This window comes from Triplophysa dalaica, chromosome 22 (assembly GCF_015846415.1).
Source record: "Triplophysa dalaica isolate WHDGS20190420 chromosome 22, ASM1584641v1, whole genome shotgun sequence".
Classification (NCBI taxonomy): Eukaryota; Metazoa; Chordata; class Actinopteri; order Cypriniformes; family Nemacheilidae; genus Triplophysa; species Triplophysa dalaica.
In genome coordinates, this window is record NC_079563.1 from 16,313,444 (window position 1) to 16,332,682 (window position 19,239).

A 19,239-nucleotide genomic window follows, 5' to 3' on the forward strand; every position below is an offset into this window, starting at 1 on the left:
ATGGAAATCAATGGGGTCAATTTTGTTTGGTTTCTGACATTTTTCAAAATATCTTCTTTTGTGTTCTGCAGAAAAAAAGTAATACAGGTTTGAAATGACATGGGGGTGAATAAATGTAAAATTAAAAGTTTTTTAGCTTTTGGATTTTTTTTAACTTTTTATTTTAAGACAATATAATATGACATAATTATTCATATATAATTAAAATTATATACAAAGTAGGAATAACAACACCTCATATACAAAAATATATTTCTTGCTGAATACAGGGTCACATATTAAAATGAAGTCCATTGAACATCATTAATTGCTCCAATTTTTTTAAACATTTGTTCAAAAGTGCCGATAATACTCATAATGATCTTTCATACACAACCAACCCCAGTTACAGAACAGCTTGGGTTATAATGGTTTAACCAGTAATTGGTTAATTGAAGATAATTTAACCTCATATAAATTAATTACATTTACACAAAATGTAATAGTCTAGCAGAAAGGGCTTGTAGCTGTCAGCTTTTATGGATTTTCCAGCCGTGAAAAGATAGGAGAAGCTCAGGTGGGTATTTGGAAGTCTAATCTGAATTGAATTTTATTGATTAAGAGAGCGATTTATGGATTAGCAGCTCATAGCTTCAGCACTTAAGCAAAAATTTTTGCATTTAAACAGTTGTTACCCAGTGGGAGTTCAAGATCAGTGGATTAGATTTATTAAGCACATTATGATATGTCATAAAACGATCCTTTTAAAACATTTCTCATCATTAATCTGTGGGTAAATTGTAAGCAGCTAGGCTATAAAAAACAGTTTGCTCTCATGGGGTGTCATACGCGGATGATTTTCTGATGCTGGAAAAACAAGAAGTTACAGTCAAACCTGCTGTGCAATGCATTTGATTACAGTGATATAAGAAAACAAAATCCCTCAACCGCTCGCATTGAAGTGTCAGCATGTTGAAATCTGAAAGACCTAAAAAAGTCTAGATGTTACACAAATTGGTCAAAATTGACAGTAAGACATGGGGTCCAACAGTCTGAGAGCAATAGTGAAAAATGCTATTTTTAGAAATGACCTATAATAATGTTATTTAACAGTTATTTTAAAAAATATATACATTGATTGCTCAATACTTTTTTCATTAATGCCATAGTATGTTATCTAAGAAAGATTTCATGAACACCATCTTATGTGCTTCAATAGAAGCAAGGAAATTTATAATTTCTAAAAATCACATTGACTTAGAAATAATGTTTCTTAAATTTTATGTCATAAGCTTTTTTTTTAATGTCGGCTTAAATTCAACCCTGTGGTGGTTCCAAAAACGCAAACCCAACCGTTGGGTTAATTTAACCCAGAAAATGTTTGTATTTCACCCAACATCCCACCATTCTGGGCTGAAATAACCCTACAAATGTTAATTTATAACCCAACAGTTGGGTTTGTCCCTTTTTGACCCAACACTGGGTTGAAAATATTCTTGCATTTTTAGCATGTCTTAACATGAGGAAAAAATCCACGATTCAAGCTTTTAAGTGTGGTCACAGAATTTTGGATCTCACAATTTATCTCAGTTTACTGTGAGATCAACGCACTACTTCCCTAAAAAAAATTGTTTGGGCGAAACAGAAACAGTCTATATTCATCCTTCAGTGCTTGATGTCCTCGTCTCTTATTCTTCTGTAATTAAACCTAAACTTATGAGTTCATGTACAAGACCAAGCACGAAAACAGGAAGACCAGCTGACCGAGAACTCCACAGCGTAGTCTTTACATTCATTAAACCATAGTCATGTGTCTGTGATTTTTGTAACCATCATCAAAAAAGTCATCTTTTGGATAGGACCTCTGGAAAACAAAATTGTGCATCAGAATGAGTTTTGCTCAGCAAAATGTGTGCTGATAAACTATGTACAAGTATATAAAAGGTCAAAAAGTTGGACCTGAGACATCACCTGCGGTTTGGGGGAATAGTCGGTGTTCCAGACTGCACCGTTGTGATTTCCTCCTATAAAGAAAAGCATTTGCATTTGTCTTAACCATGGTGGTCTATAACAGAGTTAGTCTCATACGAAATACCTCATTTGAGCTGTTCTGAATCTCACATTTAAAAGAGATGACAGCAGGGAAAGAGAAATGTGGGTTTCTTGATTCGCCAGCAGATTTGAAAGTGATCTGAATTGTCTGTGTGTGTGTGCATATTTAACTGTACTAAGGAGCTAACTTTGACAAAGTTGCAAAAATATGTCATGAGTTTTCTGTTAGGGTTTGTCTTTAGTTGTATACATTGATGGTATGTCTATGGTTTATCATTATTTCTGCTGAGGTCTCACCATATCGTCCATCTGTAACATAACCTCGGTTGTCACGTCCACGTGCATCTGATGTGATAGTTGCCATGTGCTGGGACTGCAGCTGAGCCCTGAAAAATGAGAATAAACCTGTTCACAAACCACTCACATAGGTGTACACAGTTAATGGAAGAGTTTTAAAATGTTCATATTTGCACTTTAAAATCATTGTTAAATATATTTAAAAAATATATATATTCCTATGGTCTTCAGTCTCACCTTCTGACCTCCTCTTCGTAACCTGATTCTGATTATAACGAAACAGAAATATAAAGAAAAACAGGGTTATATATTAGTGAACATTCTGGTATCATGTACACACCTGTCGATCCAAAGCAGACTTTTTATCTGTAAAACACTGAAGGAGGAATGTTATCGACTCACAGACTCAGTCACCATTTACTTTCATTGCACTTTTCTCTCTACAGGGAAAGTCAATGTTTACTGAGTCTGTCCGTCATTAACTTTCTTCCTAACATGTTAGTTTGTGTCCTGTTTAAGAATGGACATCAAATGTGTTTGAAACACCCTGAGGGAGAGTAAATAACAGACTTGACATTTTTGGGTGGACTGCCCCTTTAACTCACATAAAAATCCTAACAAGGATGTTATTCAATGTCTTACTTGAGTAAATAATGTGAAACTTATAGCAAATCCCTTACTTGTCTGTTGTGCAGATATACTATCTGGACATTTTCTTAATATATAATGCTTAATGTGTTTTACTATATTCAGAGAGTATTACGATTTGAATGTTTCTTGTCTTTAAAACAGGTGCACACCACAAATACTCACTTTCTTTCTTCCTCCGCCTACAGAAGAAGAAGATTCCAAAGATGAGAAGAAACAAGAGCGCAGCCGCACTGAAAGCGACAGTGACTGCTATCAGAATAGTGTAATCTCTGGGCTTAGGACCTTGAAGGGAGAAATAAATGTTTTGTTTTTTTTAGTAACATGCACAGAGTAAAAAATTCTGGTAAGACGCAGCGCCCTCTAGCAGCAGGTGGAAGCAACTGTAATGGTGCTTTTAAAGGTAAGATAGACAAAACCTCAGCATGTGTTTCTGGACTTATTTGAATAACTTAATGTTGCCCAGTATTTTAAGGACAAAAACAGAACAGAAACATCACATTGAATTGGTTTGATACATAATTAACTCTCAAAATGTATCTTATTGGAAGAAATTGGTTCTAAAATCAAATCAAAAATCATGTTTTTTAATGTGTTATCATGTTTTTATTGTGTCTAATTATGTAAGTTAGATGTATTTTTTAGTAATTATGCCTTAAATCAAAACAAACCCACTGCAGCTTGATTGATATAATGATTTTTAAAACAGAGTTATCTCATTTTGGAATAAAACTCTTCATTTATTTGCGCTGTGCCACGTCCTGTGTGGACAAAATGTAAAATTATAATGGGTTCTGAAGGCACGTTCACAGCCAGAGACTTTCTCGCTTTGAGTCGCTTGTCTCTTGCTATGAGATCGCTTTAAGGCGATTATGGTATCTGACAACAGTGTTTTTCCTCAACTAAAAGTATTTTATTTCTGTCTATGAGAAACAAACGAGACATCAAATAGATCTACTTTCTGGTTCTTCTTCCTTATGTGCTTGTGTATTCAGGGCTGAGAATTTGGATTACAGATCAAATCACCAATCCTCTGTTTGCAAACATTGATATAAATATTCAATACATTTTAATAATCGTGCAAATTAGAAATGCCCTTACCGACTGTAAGAAAAATTGTGCTGATGTCTGGTGAACTCATGCTGGACACTTTTACCAGGCACTGGACAGAAGAGTTTATGGTGGCTGTCACTGGCAGCGTACAGATGGTGTTAAACACATTTCCTTGTGCTACAGAGCTGTTGGTGCAGTTTTTTACCACCACACCGTTTACAGACCAGGACACATTGGGTTCAGGAGACCAGGCGAAAGCCTGGCACTGGAACTCCGTCTGAACTCCTTGGATCACAGTTCGATTTCCACCTATAATGGCCACGCTGCCACGTAGATACACTGAAAAAATTTGGACCAACTTAAAAAAAATCTTTAACTTGTTACCAGCAATTTTTTTGTTTCTCTCAAATTATATTTATGGTTTGGTTCACATCAAAATCTATACATTTCCACAAACCAGCATTACTGAGATCGATGTTTGCTTTAGTTGGGTTTTTGATCCCTGCATTTGGTTAAACGAAATCTCTTTTGTCTTTAAGTGTTTACAATAGTATTTCAATAAGAACACTTGCGCATTATAAGAAAAAAAGAGATGCTTTAAGGTTACGTTTTTGTAATGTCTATCAGGCTTTGAGAAAGATGAGAATTGACACTAAATAATGTGGAAGCTGATCTTTTATGACTGATTCGAATGTCCTGGTTCACAAATGCAAAGATACTGTGAAAAAAATAATCAGACAATTGTTTTGGCACACTCTTAGACATCAACAGTCATCATACGAACCTCAACAATGCTGACAATCATCAAACTAATTCAGAAAATCCGATCAACTGCAATGCATGCTGGTAGTCATGAATGAGTTTGTACTATGATGTTACCCGGCATGCGTTGCAGCATGAAGTTTTCTATTGTTGAATGTCACCATTGTTGAGTTTCATACACTGATTCTTGATGTCTAACTGATTCAGCAATTTACCATTTTTTTGAGAGTTTTCTATTAGTTCAGATTGTGTTTTAGTACCACTGTTTTAATCTCACACTGTAGGGTTGCACAATATTCATACATTAATAACACACTCATGAGCAATTATTAAAATAACTACACAATGATAACAGTCACCAATCACTTGATCCCAATGGTTCTTAGTTTTTGAATTGCCTCAACAAATGTATTTTAAAACACATAACATAGAACGAAAACTTATCATTAAAATATAAGCGTCAAGAGCCCAACTAAAGCAAACACTGATAACAATGATAGTGGTGTGTTGAAATGTATACATTTTGATTTGAACCAAGCCATAAATATAATTTGAGAAAAACTAAACAAATTGACGTCATTTTTTTGAGTTCTCCAAAGTTAAGTAATTTTTTTTAATTGGTCCAAAGTATCACTTTTTCCAAGCGATCTCATATAGCAAGAGACAAGCGACACAAAGCGTCAAAGTCTCTGGCTGTCTTAACGTGCCTAATTAGAACCCATTTTAATTTAAAAAAATTGTCCACACTCGACAACAGTGTTTTTCCTCAACCAAAAGTCTCCATTTCATTTTATTTCTGTCTATGAGAAACAAACGAGACATCAAATAGATCTCCTTTCTGATTTTTTGTGTATTCAGGGCTGAGAATTTGGATTACAGATCAAATCATGAAATATTGATATAAATATTCAATCAATTTTAATAATCAGGCAAATAAAAAACGTCCTTACCGACACTGAGAAATACAGTGCTGATTTCCGGTGAACTCATGCTGGACACTTTTACCAGGCACTGGACAGAAGAGTTTATGGCGGCAGTCACCGGCAGCGTACAGATGGTGTTAAACACATTTCCTTGTGCTACAGAGCTGTTGGTGCAGTTTTTTACCACCACACCGTTTACAGTCCAGGACATATTGGGTTCAGGAGACCAGCCCAAAGCCTGGCATTGGAACTCCGTCTGTGATCCTTGGATCACCGTCCGATTTCCACCTGTAATGGCCACGCTGCCACGTTCTAGATAGAAAAACAAAATTATCACATTATGTAGAGACACCTCTGCCCTAATCGCTACAGATTTATGTGTTTGCTTTAATTATGGTTTAGAAACATGCTCCATTTTAATTAGGAAGTAGATTATTATTGATTATCTGCACTTTGAGATGCAATCGTAGCTATAATTTCCCTCGAGACGGCAGGACAGGTGAGAGCAGTGACCCGGAGGTGTGCTGGAGTAAATCTTTGTTTATGCTGAAGTTTGTACTTTTTGTACTTTTTTAAAAAAAAAATGGTATTTGGTAAAATAAATATCTATTCTCTTAAATTCATTTACAGTATATAGCAATTCTGTACATTACTTTATTTATGTGTTTTGGCCGTATAATTGTGTTTTTAGGCTGAACATTTATTTGAGTTAATTAATTCACAATTTAAGACGTAAACAAAAATAGCAATAATAGCAGTAGATGTGAACTTGTTTTTGTGTTTCACAGAACAAGAAAAATCATCTATATTAGGATTTAGGACTAACATAAAGGTAAGGAAGTAGATTATGACAGAATGTTAATTTTCGGGTGAACTATTGCTTTTATTGCCAACTGAATAGTACAGATTAAATATTTAATTGAACAGAAAGTTTAATGTACAATTCTTGACTACCATATAGGAAAAAATGTGAATTATAAATGTCTTTTATATATTTATTTTAAATAAAAAAGGAATTTCGGGGGCAATTTTGACTACCATTGTCAGATACTATGATAGTCAATGGTTGCCAAGAACTGCATGGTTACAAGCATTCTTCCAAATATATTTCTCTGTGTTCATCTGAACAAAGACATTTTTGCAGATTTGAAACGATGTCATAACAAAACTTCAAAACTCACCTTGTACAGACAGACGAGACACCCCAAATGGCCCACCCAGAAACTGGCATGAAACTTCACCGGTATCACTTCTCTTAACCTCGCTTATATTTAACTCGGTGTTGAAAATTCCAGATATGTTGTAGGTCTTAGCAGAAAAACGTGGATCGAGGGGCACAACGTTTCCCATCTGAATGCTCACTGCAAAGATCCCATTAAGCGACCATATCATGGCGGGCTGAGCCGAAGTTGTGCTGCAGTTAAACAGGGCCTGTGATCCAAGGAGGACCGCCAGGTTTTGAGGTTTTAGCTCCACTTGAGCGGCTGCCCCTATGGTGTGAAACAATCAGAATCAAGATTCTAATAGACTTCATCAAGGTTGATGGTATTTTAGACACATTAAATAATGTGCTATTAACCTCTCTGGATCATAACTAAAAAGAGAAGAAATTATTACTAATTATGTGTATGCAGTGTCCACTTAAGTCTTGTATCATAAAACAGCTTTCAGGATTATGGGATATCCTTATTTTCATATACAATTAGGAAGAAAAACCAAATTCTCACATCTTTGGACCAATGAATTTTCCTGACTTTCAAGTCATTCGACATTACTAGATAAGATAAGGATGTTTGAAAATTGGGTATATTGTTGAATTTACATATATAATGAGCGATTATAATTTGATTACAAATTTGAAACAAGAGCAGATCTAAAACATGTTTTTCTTTACCATAGAAATATCAATGATGTGTCACAGTACAAAAATCCCTGATCTTCGCCGGTTTCTTACTGTGAAAAGTTCAAAAGTTACAACTCACCTCCGATGATGAGAGGAATAAGAACCAGTCTGAAGACAGCCATGTTCCTCAGATTTCTTGAAGTAAACCTTGGAAGAAAAAGCAAACGTCACAATAACTGCTATGCTGATTGTCTTTTAGACCACAGGAATTTGGGCAGATCGTTTTGATAGGTGTGTCCTTGTTATGAACATTGTTCAGAAATATCGTTTTTTTCAGGCTATTCGTCACCTTGGATATACATTTACATTTACATTTAGTCATTTGGCAGACGCAAGCGACTTACAGTGCACTAATTACAGGGACAATCCCCCTGGATCAACATGGAGTAAAGTGTCTTGCTCAAGGACACACTGGTGGTGGCTGCTGGGATCGAACCAGCAACCTTTTGATTACCAATTCAGTGGTTTAACCCAATAGACCACCATCTAGACCTACATTTTGGGCAAAATTTAGTTGTTCACATATTTACATGATGTGATGTTTCTTCATTACATTTTATGTTTCGGGCTTTTAATTAGAAAACAGGTTAACTCTACAAAATCTTATGTGAAAACATCATCTCAAAACAAGTGAAAGTTCATTGTCTCAAAATTGCTCAGAATGCAGGCAGAACTTTATGATTCTGAGGTGACAAATTGTTTAAAACATTTCAGTTTTACATTCAGACTAGTAAAATATTCAACCGTTCAAATTATTTTGTTTCTGCTTAAACATAACAATCCAATTATTACCCAAAATAATAATCCCATATTTATGTAAAGTGTTTTGATCCTTTTTAAATATGTTGTAAAAGAACCATTTAATTGTCCATGAGTGCAAACTTTTGTGCTTTCTACCACAAATTGTATTTAGAACACCGTCTACTGCTGTCAACAGACCTGTTTTCATTCAAACACCTGCTGGTTTAAACAATAGAAGGAACGTCAAATGTAATATATTACAGAAAGCCATAAAGAATAAAATAAGATAATAACTAGACATACCTCAAAAAGATCCAGGCATTAAACACTGTCTTCGTCAGACTACCTGTATCACCTGTCGACCAACAGAAAGGCCGAAGTCCAGCTGACTGCCGGTCAATCTTATCATATAAAATCGGCAGATTCGTCTATCCACACAGTCGAAACTCATTCAGCATGTCCGCTTTGCATATCATCGCTTTAGATCTTGGAATCAAATGTCAAACAAGTCTGTGTACAAAATGTTTACTGTCTACTTCTGATACCTCTGAGCACGGCCGATGTTCAAGTTATGCCGTGTTGATGGTAGTTCCTTTAAATGTGACACAGACACACCCAGTTTCACTGACGCACTGAATGTTGGTATTAAAATAGAGCTGACAGCCAGTACACCGGTGGTTTGCGAAGCTCGTCTGACTTGTCAAATCTATGGCACTGTATGTGTACGGATACACATTTACAGGTGATATTTGCTGACCTGGAGGTGAACAGAAAGGCCTTGACAAAAAAGGAAATCTTGAGCTATGATTGTGTTTTAGTTAAGGGTTCTTTTGTTACCTGGGCACCAGCTGCTTTACGAAGGTCAGGAACAACCCATGTAGAGATAGAGTTATGCAAACAGACATTGATGACCTCATACTTGAAACACCTGCAGTGTTGTTGTCGTGAACATGTAATCATATGCATTTTGGCTGCTATATTTGATTTATTGACCTACCAGGCAGGAAAAAATGCCTCGATCATTACAATAAGTGAGAAATACTAACCAAAATCGTACTTGTAATGTAAATAGATGAGAACTTTATTGGAATAGTTCAGGTGTTATGCATTAAGAACTCATTAAACCTGTTAAACACAAATAAGACTTTGGAGCTATAATGGAGTGGAAGATTTTCTGCAGATCTATCTGCCTTATAAAATTGATGTCATCATAGAAAATTAATTTAGAACAAATATTTTAAAACAATTGTTTTGCTTGCATGTGTGAGTCAGCAGGGAGTGGGGCATCGGGCAGGTGTGAAGCTCTTTATTAGCGTGAGCTGCACCTACAGTGTGGGGAGTCGTTGGATGGCAGATCACACATTTGAATAGAGTCAATGGGAGGGAGAGACAAAACAATGTCAAAGATTAAGGTTACAACCAGAACACTTGAATAACAGATGCTCTTTTCATGGTCCCAGTTTTTCAGAAATACTTGAGATTATTTTAAGGCCTTTATCTGGTTTTGTAACAGTCTTGAGTGACAGTGATGAGTGTTGTGTGGAGATGTAATCAACCTTAACTATTCTTGACACACCTTTCTCTGCAGCAGATTTAATCATCTTTTTAAACAGATGATGTCGGTGTTGTACCGGCAGGACAGAGTAGATGTTGGTGTTGAAAGCTGCAGGCTGCGCTCCATGCAGTTTATGCTCATTTAGTCTCTGAATTGCGTCCCTGCATGTCGTGATAATCTCTTTCTAATGTGTTTTTGTAATGTGGAGTTCTGTTTGACTCTTCAGTTGGAGTCATCTTTTATCTGTGTGTTATATCTTTTTTCTTTTAATCTGTGTATGTTTTTTTTCTTCTGTTTTACTGACCACAGCATGGTTCTCAACTGCATGTCAAAGCACTTTATTTTTGCTGGTTTTAGAACATTTTTTCTTATTCTTAGTGTAACATTTCACTGTTCTCATGGATGAGGTTATGCATGAGATGTTTACTGCATTTTATAATAAATACTGTCTTTGGAGTAAAATGTAAATCCAGAAATCACATATACATACAGTAGATTATGCATTGTCTGCTTTAGTCCATGTGTGATGTCAACACACCCTATCACATTTTCAATAATAAAACAGATATAAAAGGTTATAGCCAAACACATGATTAATTATTGTGCATGTATAATAAGACACAGGATTACGTCTGCACATATTTTTCTGTGTATTTGTAAAGCACTTGCCCTTTGCTTTATTTTTTTTAGCTAAATTGTGGATTAGGAAATTATTCAATAATGGTGGAGGGCCTATGAATGTCTGGCAAACAGAAAGATTGTAACCCACCTTATGATTAGATAATTGGATGTTATTGTATAAAATAAGAGCTGAAACTTAGATTGTAGGAAGATCTGTAGAAATCTCACTTTTTTTGTCTTGTTGGAACCATATATCTGTGCCAGAACCTTGTTTAAAAGACTTTTCCACAAAACCATGCAGAAGCGTTTTGAGGCAGGACATTTTTAAAGTCAATGAAGCGTAAAATTATTTTAATTAATTGAGAAATGTGAATGTTTTGCTACTGTCTACTTAGTAAACAAAGTAAGAATTCATGCCCTTTCCAATATGGCGGCGTTGAAGTGCGTGTGGTCAGTGCGGATGGGAAGAGTGCCTGGACGTGCCTGTGAGTTTGTCGGCATCTAGTGGTGAATTCATAGAGATATATAAAAATACAAAATATCCCTTTTTTGGCTTGTGAAAGCCAGTTTATGATTGTATAGATCAAACGTGTCATTGTGCACAGTGATAAAACATGCAGCTATTCAAAAGGACTTTGACCATCATGATCAATTCTATGAGGCTCTTTATTTATTCATGAGAATACACAATTAAATGACATTTTAATACATATATTACATAAAATAAATATGTAACATTTATTTTGTCTCTATTTTAACATCTAGTTGTTTTCTGAAATGTGATCTATACATAAAAATATCTGTTGTAACACATATACAAATATTGTATCATAAGCAAGTGGTCTGATGAGGGCAGTCAGGGGTTGTTTGGCCCTTATACACAAACAGCACTAGAAAGACCCCTGTGCTCCAAACAGGAAATAATCTATAGGGTGGGGGAGGGGAATCCCTAGACACCCCTTGGCACTGACCGCTAATACCACTACACTGTTTATACCCACTGCTGCATCCGTCATTGTTGTGTAAAGTTACTAACTTTAGGTTCTTACATTAATCTCATTACTTTACCCATGATTACACCAATTGTGTGTGAATCACTACAGTTTGAGGGGAAAGGTTGACTACAAAAGAAAGTTGCTCAGCCATGATGTCATTGTTTTAGACACACCTCTAAATTGCCCGCGAGCTGTTAAGGGAGTCGGCCCGTCAATGAATGAAAGCGATACTTCACAGCAGGCTTTTGTAGTCAATTGTTAACATTCTCATAGCTACAGTTGTGTCGTGTGCTGTGTTCACGGTGTATTTTTCTGCCCACAAATTTGCCATCTTTATGTTTTTATTTTTTTACATTTATACTATGAATAATAGTGTTTTGTAGAGCCTGATGCTTATAATGCAAAGGGTTTTAATCTGGGAGAACAAATTATTTTGATAGAATAGATACAAGACATTCACTGTATGCCACTTTAAATGCAAAATGCAAAAATATGACGTTGCAAATTATTATATTATGAATTTTTTGGTTTAATGTATCCATACCAAACAGCTCTCTCCGTAAATCTCCTCCCCTCTCAGTGACCCCTTCTGTATCTCGCCGTTGCTTTGTATAATCTGGGCTTTACATGCACGTCCAGATGGGTGGCCGTTCATTCGCTCGAGGAGAAATCCACTTACTCATATAGTCGCTGCTTTAAACTTGCACTTCAAAAATGAGCTTGCTGCCGTCTGTGCGCATCCACCCTGGCTGACCACGACAGTAGTGCTGAGGTTATTTAATCTCTCTACATGTGTACGATAACTGCTGTATTCTTTATCTAGGTCACTCACAATACATCAAACTCTGCTCAATGTTTCACGTTCAACCCTTTCAGAAAAACTGAATAGTTGGACTTGGCACCACAAATCTTGTGTTCGCATGTCTGTGCAGGTCTGGGTTCGACTGGGGGAATATAAACATCTTCAAACCAGAGCTGAAGTCTGGTACATTTCGTGCCGAAGTTATTAGCTGTAATTAGAATACTTGTGTTTAGATTAAATGATGATTGAGAGGGAGGAAGATGTTGTGGTAGGATAGAACCACAGGATGTGTTGCCCCTTAAAGAGGCTTTTGTTCAAGCTACTGGAAATACCTCAAGGTGACCTATGTATCTTAATCTCGGTCATCGTGCGCATCCCACTGAATATCTATTCATACCCTTACAAAAATACGTTTTTTAAATTTTAATGTGGTGTGCGTGTGCTTCTTTTATTAGTGTCATTGTTTTATACTCAGTGTACTATTTATGTACTTCTCAGAAATATACTTAATAAACTTAGTATATACTTGCCTTAGCTGTTTTACTCTTTTTATGTGCCTGTTACATACTTTTTTCACTACTAGTTGTTTACTGAGAGAATACTTCACTGTACTTCCAAAACTGAAAATGTATTGAATTGGTAAACTATCAGAATACCTTAAACATAAGTTCACTCAGAGTTACACTATGAACCGAAAGCAATTGCTAAGTAGTTGTGGACCTTACTAATGTTACACTTAAAGAAAACATGAAAATATACTTTTATAAATTAAAGATTGGGCCAATTTTCCAGGTATAAAAAGTACACTAAGTACACTTTATTTAAATACACCCCCATAATGTAATTAAAGTGCTCTATCACATTCATTTTTTACTTAATATCCTAAAAATATAGTTTTACTTTTGATCTTCTATATAATAGCGCTTAGGAAGTACTAAAAACTTTTTTCTATATTAAATATGTGAAAGAACACTTTAATAGAGTACATTTTACACCATGTCTACACAGGACATGACACGGCACGGCATGACACAACAAAAGACAATAGAAGCCATTATACTTTTAAATTTTGTCCACACTGGATGTAGTGCAACACGACAAAGACAATAGAGCCCATTAGAACCCATTATAATTTCCATTTTTGACCTGAAGCCTCAAGTTGTACTAAAATACAATACTACTTTTAAGTAAACTTACAGGCTTTGAGTACACTTACAAGTATTGATATGGTGTACTTAAACTCGTAAAAGTTTGCAAGTATGCAATACCTTTCTTACAATCATTTATCACAGCAACCATAGTTTCTGACAAAATACTATGAAACCGTGGTAACTTGCTATTATACATCATTGTTATTAAAAGAAAAAGAAAGAGATTCTGTACAAATGTCTAATCGGTGCTGCATGCAAAGTGCAATGTTAGAAATCTACTAAAACTTTAATACTGATTTAAAGGGATACTTCACCCAAAAATGAATATTCTGTCATTATTTATTCACTTTCGAGTTGTTCAAAATCTGTAAACATTTATTTTTCTGATGAACACGGAGAAAGATATTTGTAAGAATTATAACCAAACAGATCTTGCTTATGACCCTTACTCATATTAGGAAAAAAACGTGTTCTGTTGAACACAGAAAAAAATATTTTGAAGAATGTAAGACAGCAATCTGGGACACTTTTAGCTACCATTCCTACTGTGGTAGTCAGTGGGGGGGGGCAAAATATGTCTGGTTATACGCATTCTTCCAAAAAAATGTATCCGTGTTCATCAGAAAAAAGAAATTATCCATAAACCTTTATCACCATTTGAGCAAAAGCCATCACTGATAGGCCTACTTTAAATAATTTTGCTTATTCGGAAAAATAATCAAACTCTGTAAATAATGTTAAAACGGTCAAAGTATTCTGAAGTCTTTTGTCAGTTTGGTACGCTTTTAAAGTTCCCAAGTTGAGACATAAGAAACATTTCAGTTCTTTGTGAAATGCACATGTGTGATATAGGTGTCAAACATGTGACCAAAACCACTGAGATTAACACCAAACAGGCAAACGCTGAGGACATGCAGATAGTGTTTGTGCCTTCTATGGACCTCACTGTTAAGCTGATTGTGTGTTTTCTCACTGTTATGCAACCAGATGTACATGCAGAGTGGTCTCTCGCCCTCATACGTATGTGAAGTGACTCATGAGCTCAGTAATCAGGAGCCATACAGATCACCTCATGCCCCTTCCCTTCCTGTCTCAACTCCTGCAGCTGGATTTAAGGTCAGAGGCTCCCAAACGGAGATATGTTATCTGAAATTCGGCGGCCACACCCACTACACCCACCCCCATCCTAATTGTGTAGGAGCAGACACGTGCGTACGAAGACAGGAGGACAACATGAAGCAGGACCCCTAGAGTTTCCCGCCCGGATGCACTGCCTATAGAAACGGGGGAGGGGACCGGCGGGGGAGAGAGGGGCTGTTGTCCTGCTGTGCGACCACAGTGGTGTTGACGAGGAGATGAGAAGGTCGGGATTTTTTATGACGATGTGGATCCATGAACCAGCACTTAAATCTTCACGATTGAAGATTCCATACTAACATCAAGAACCTTAAGAACCATCTGACCAGCTCAAGAACCCCAATGTTAAGAATACACATTGTAACCTTTTCACAAAGAGAGATTTTATTTCTTATTTTAGGTTACAGGGCCATCACACACGCATATAACCAAAGGAATATTATTAGAAGTGTGCATCTGTGCATGCAGGTAAACATACTCCGTGTGCATTGGCTGTATCCATGTCATGTGTCATGCCCTCGCTGGCATAGCAACTGTCATGCATCTAAATCAGGAAACATGCTCCGTGCTTTGCCACATGCATGTTGTGTGCATGTTATGCACTTTATTCCCTGGTGGAAAAAACTTGTTATTCTCTGGTGGAAAAACATTTTAAACGCATTAACTTGACATGCTATTAAATAAATTTTAATTGCATTTAATTCCTCATAGATTTTCTAAAATTTGTGTTAATTAAAAAAAGAAAAATGAGAGAAATATGGTTTACTTTTTACGACACACTTGCGCTGTTGCGCAGAAATGTTTTGGTGTCACACAACAGAAACGTTTCTGTGTCCAGTCGCCATTTTCTTCCCTGCGAAACCTTTACACGCGGGTCTTTAAAAACACAACATCCCTGCGGTCCATTTCAAATCTAGTTCCTAAAATAACTCGCACACATCTGGAAACCATGAGGGGGAAGAAAAACCTCGGATTGCGTAACATTGATGATCGAATTGCATTGCAAATGACTTTGGATTTATAAACATTTTAAGAGTGTTTTGCTCAACAACAGCGTCGAAAACAATATCCAAATCGTTGCAAAAACAAATAATATCCAAACTGATTGGCATGCAAAAGTGTCCACACAGGTTTCTTGCTATGATTTGAAAATGTGCTGTGGGTCTCCGCGGGCCAATCACCGGGAGCGGGAGGCGGAGACTTGAATTTGACAATCCTACCGTGGCGAAGGCTCGTCTCATTAATATTAATCGAGCATCATACAGTCACCCAGTGCGCCTTTCTGATTGGCTGATTTGCCGTCGTTGGCAAGGGGGCGCCAGTCTGCTGGCCAATAAGCGAATTCCACTCTCGGTTTATGAATATAAATAAGAAACGTGATTGGTCGCTCCATGAACATTCGCAGCCACCGTAAGCGAGGTTAATTAATATCCATGAGTTGAGCCTTCGCCATAGTACGATTCCTAAATTCGCTGTCAGGTTGGCGCTGCGAGCTTGTGATGAATTGAATAGGGAAGAAGAAGGGGGAGGTGGAGAATCCAATCCGGTTTGAGCAGGTTTTTGTTTCGGAGGAACATTAACGTCTTCCTACACTGTGATCCTACCTACTGTGTGAACCTTTAACTCACAGTGGCTGCTGTTTTTAGAGTAAATCCGCGCATTTCTTACACCTTAGATTTTATTGGGGCTTGTTCTAACGATCCACAGCCATGCCTAAACGGAGCAAAGTAAGTAGCGCATTGGTTTCTTCATTTATCGAGGCACCATCTTTAATACATAACATGCAGTAATGGAAAAAAAGGAAAGCGCGCGAATGCGTTCCCTTTGCATACACGTGTCGTTTATTTTTCATCGATTTGTGCGTTAAAAATACTGCAACGCTTTGCGTGTAGCGTTGCGTTCTCCGATTTGCGTTTTAATATACGCGTGTTTTGATTTGAGAAGAAGAGACTGGGTTTTTTTTCTCCGTCTGAGTTAATTAACGCCAGTGTGTTTTGCATGCATACGTATATATAAAACGTAAGTATTAGTTATGTAACATTATTTGGTATTTTTGTTTACATATAGATACCCGTCTACATGGATCAGACAAAGGGGGTGTAACGATCTTAGTTATCGTTTACATGCAGCTCGCCGTCTCGCGCGCGGGGCGAGAAATCACGTCGTATTGCACGTGTATTTTTAGACGCGGGATGCTTATTTTTAACCACGGTTCGCTGAAATCGCACACGCATGAGTTACGCCTGCTCGGTTTGTAATGGCACGGGTTTTTTTTGTGTGTCATGGCTGCCCTTGCGATGATTTAAACTCCGTGGGTCTGTAGGCACCGCGACAGACGGTGCGATTTTTATCTTGCAGCTCGCAGACGCGCGTTAGGGATTTCATTAGTGCATGTGATTCGCGGTAGTTTTGTCCGTCCTAGTTGCATATTATGCAATGGCGATGTTGCACATCAGCACAGCGCCTCTGTTTGGTGTATCCTATTATTCTGGTAACGTTATATGCCTTTTCCCGTCGCGATGTTGAGTTTGAAAGTGAATGGCGGGAATGCAGCGGGGTCGGAGGGGCGAGGGCAGATCTCCATTAATCTGCGCAGAATGCGCAACATGGAGGGGGCGGTGCGCATACGACTGCAATGCAAACGGACGGAGGGGTGCAATGTGGGCAAATGGAGGCAGGACATAAACATAGATACACTGTAGATTTTGGGAAAGGGGCGGCATTTATTATGATTATCATGCTAATGCATTTAGATTTTTCCTACATAGTAACCAAATGGGTTTTTCTTTCAATTTTAATACTTGTTTTGTTGTGACCTTTAGTATTGATTCCATTTATTTATTGATTGGTTTTATTTCCCACCATATAGGCGAACAATGATGCAGAAGTCACCGAGGTAAGCTGTAATTTATGTATGAACTTCTTAGTTTGTGAGGAGCAGAAGTTTTTATTTGTTGTGTTTGACTTTTTCCTTGTTGCATTTCAGCCTAAAAGAAGGTCGGAGAGACTGGTAAATGTGAGTATTTGTGTTCTTAAGTAAACAGCCCTTGAACGAACGTTTATATTGATTTATTTGTTGAATTAATGTTTTATAATTCTTGGCTTTTTAGAAACCCGCACCTCCAAAGGCAGAGCCGAAGGCAAAGGTAAGAAAATAGGATATTTGCCATCTTCTTTATGAATTATAACCTCGTTATAACCTTAAAATAATTTGTCACATGATAGAAGGCACCTGCCAAACCTAAGAAAACTAAGGAACCCAAGGAGGCCAAGGAAGAGGAGAAGAAGAAAGAGGAGGTGCCCGCAGAAAACGGCGAAACAAAAGCTGAGGATGAGGTGAGATACAATCAAAAATATGAAACATCAGCGTGTTAGTGAATCTACGTGAAAAGCGGGTCAAATAATCACTGTGATTAATGTTTTTCAGGCATCGGCAACAGAAGACGGTGACAAGAAGGAAGACGGGGAATAACTTTGCTGAGTTCTCATCTTTTACCAGCACTCCCTGTACCTCTTTTCTTGTACAATTCAGGGGAATATTTTTATCTACTATTTTCTAAAGGCAGGTTTTTTAGTAGTTTGATTGTAGAGACACATTTTTTATGGAAGAAAAGAAACATTTGGAAGTGATCTCATCGTATCCAGCGTTTTTACATTGGGCAGAAAAAACTACCATCACCGTAAATGTCGACAGGCTTTTTTACCTCTTTCTCTTAAAGCGAGAGATCGAGGGGCAGGTTGCAAGAATGTCCTTTACAGACAGCTGGACATCTTAAATGAGCTTGTCCGAATGACTAACATTCCATTGGCTCTATAAGGGATTTTATTTTTTGTTTTGTGTTTGTAACCTGTAATATGTGTGTGTTTAGGGAGGGGAGGGGAGGGCAGGGGTGGGCAAATAATGCATTGTTTTATTGTTTATAAAGCGAAAGATTACTTGTAGAACGTTTGTAAGCTGTGTTCCATATGTTAACTGCAGTTCTTCATAATCATTTCTGCTAAATAAACATTCTCTAGTACTGGAGTTCATGTCAGGCCTGTGCTTCGTGTGTATTGATTTTGTCTTTTCTGTGATAGTACCGCAATAAATTTGTATAACTGCTGTGAAAAGATTTTTGGACTAAGTCCAATGTGTGTTATGGTACAAATGGCAAACACGGGATGTTTATGACCGAGAGGCGTAGATGAGATGGTAAATTGGGGGAAAATGAGTAATTACATGTAAAATCTCTTCAGCTGTTAAGCATTTCAACCAGCAGGAGCAATATTTTTGTGGGACTTAGATATCAAATATAAATGTACAGTTTCTTTTGATCATTGTTCATAGATGTATCTCTGTGTTATGGTTCGATAAAATAAGCCAATAAAAATCAGTTGTGATACCCTGTTGTCTTTGTTTCTAAAAATTATATTAGAAATTGTTATGTTTCTATATTTGCTCAAGAAAATGTGGGGAAAAATGTTAATCTCAAGTTTAATATACTGATGCATATCAAAGTAATTGTATAAGTAAAAGATTTCTCTGTATCACTTTACAATAAGGTTCCAGTCATTAACATCACTTACTGCATTCTATAGCGTGAACTAACAATAAGATCTAAAGTTAACACAAGGCAACTT

At 36.9% G+C, this 19,239-nt stretch overlaps 2 protein-coding genes across 4 annotated transcripts; one reads left to right on the top strand and one right to left on the bottom strand.

Moving 5' to 3' along the window:
* Positions 1 to 219: 219 nt before the first annotated feature.
* On the bottom strand, positions 220 to 10,230 carry igsf5a (immunoglobulin superfamily, member 5a). Of its 2 annotated transcripts, XM_056736014.1 has the most exons (10): positions 8,662 to 10,230; positions 7,697 to 7,764; positions 6,896 to 7,204; positions 5,742 to 6,026; positions 4,078 to 4,368; positions 3,142 to 3,261; positions 2,566 to 2,593; positions 2,329 to 2,417; positions 1,951 to 2,003; positions 220 to 1,843 (listed from the first exon to the last, which is right to left on the bottom strand). In XM_056736014.1, the coding sequence occupies exons 2-10, from the start codon at positions 7,737 to 7,739 to the stop codon at positions 1,775 to 1,777; spliced, it is 1,287 nt and encodes a 428-aa protein (XP_056591992.1). In that variant the 5' UTR covers positions 7,740 to 7,764; positions 8,662 to 10,230; the 3' UTR covers positions 220 to 1,774. The 2 variants fall into 2 exon arrangements, with proteins under 2 accessions (XP_056591992.1, XP_056591993.1); XM_056736015.1 differs by lacking the exon at positions 4,078 to 4,368 and having other exon boundaries at positions 221 to 1,843; positions 8,662 to 10,224.
* On the top strand, positions 3,242 to 19,001 carry hmgn1b (high mobility group nucleosome binding domain 1b). Of its 2 annotated transcripts, none has more exons than XM_056736018.1 (6): positions 3,242 to 3,379; positions 17,489 to 17,515; positions 17,606 to 17,635; positions 17,730 to 17,765; positions 17,845 to 17,955; positions 18,047 to 19,001. In XM_056736018.1, the coding sequence occupies exons 1-6, from the start codon at positions 3,365 to 3,367 to the stop codon at positions 18,089 to 18,091; spliced, it is 264 nt and encodes an 87-aa protein (XP_056591996.1). In that variant the 5' UTR covers positions 3,242 to 3,364; the 3' UTR covers positions 18,092 to 19,001. The 2 variants fall into 2 exon arrangements, with proteins under 2 accessions (XP_056591996.1, XP_056591995.1); XM_056736017.1 differs by lacking the exon at positions 3,242 to 3,379 and adding an exon at positions 16,112 to 16,346.
* The last annotated feature ends 238 nt before the right edge of the window (positions 19,002 to 19,239 follow it).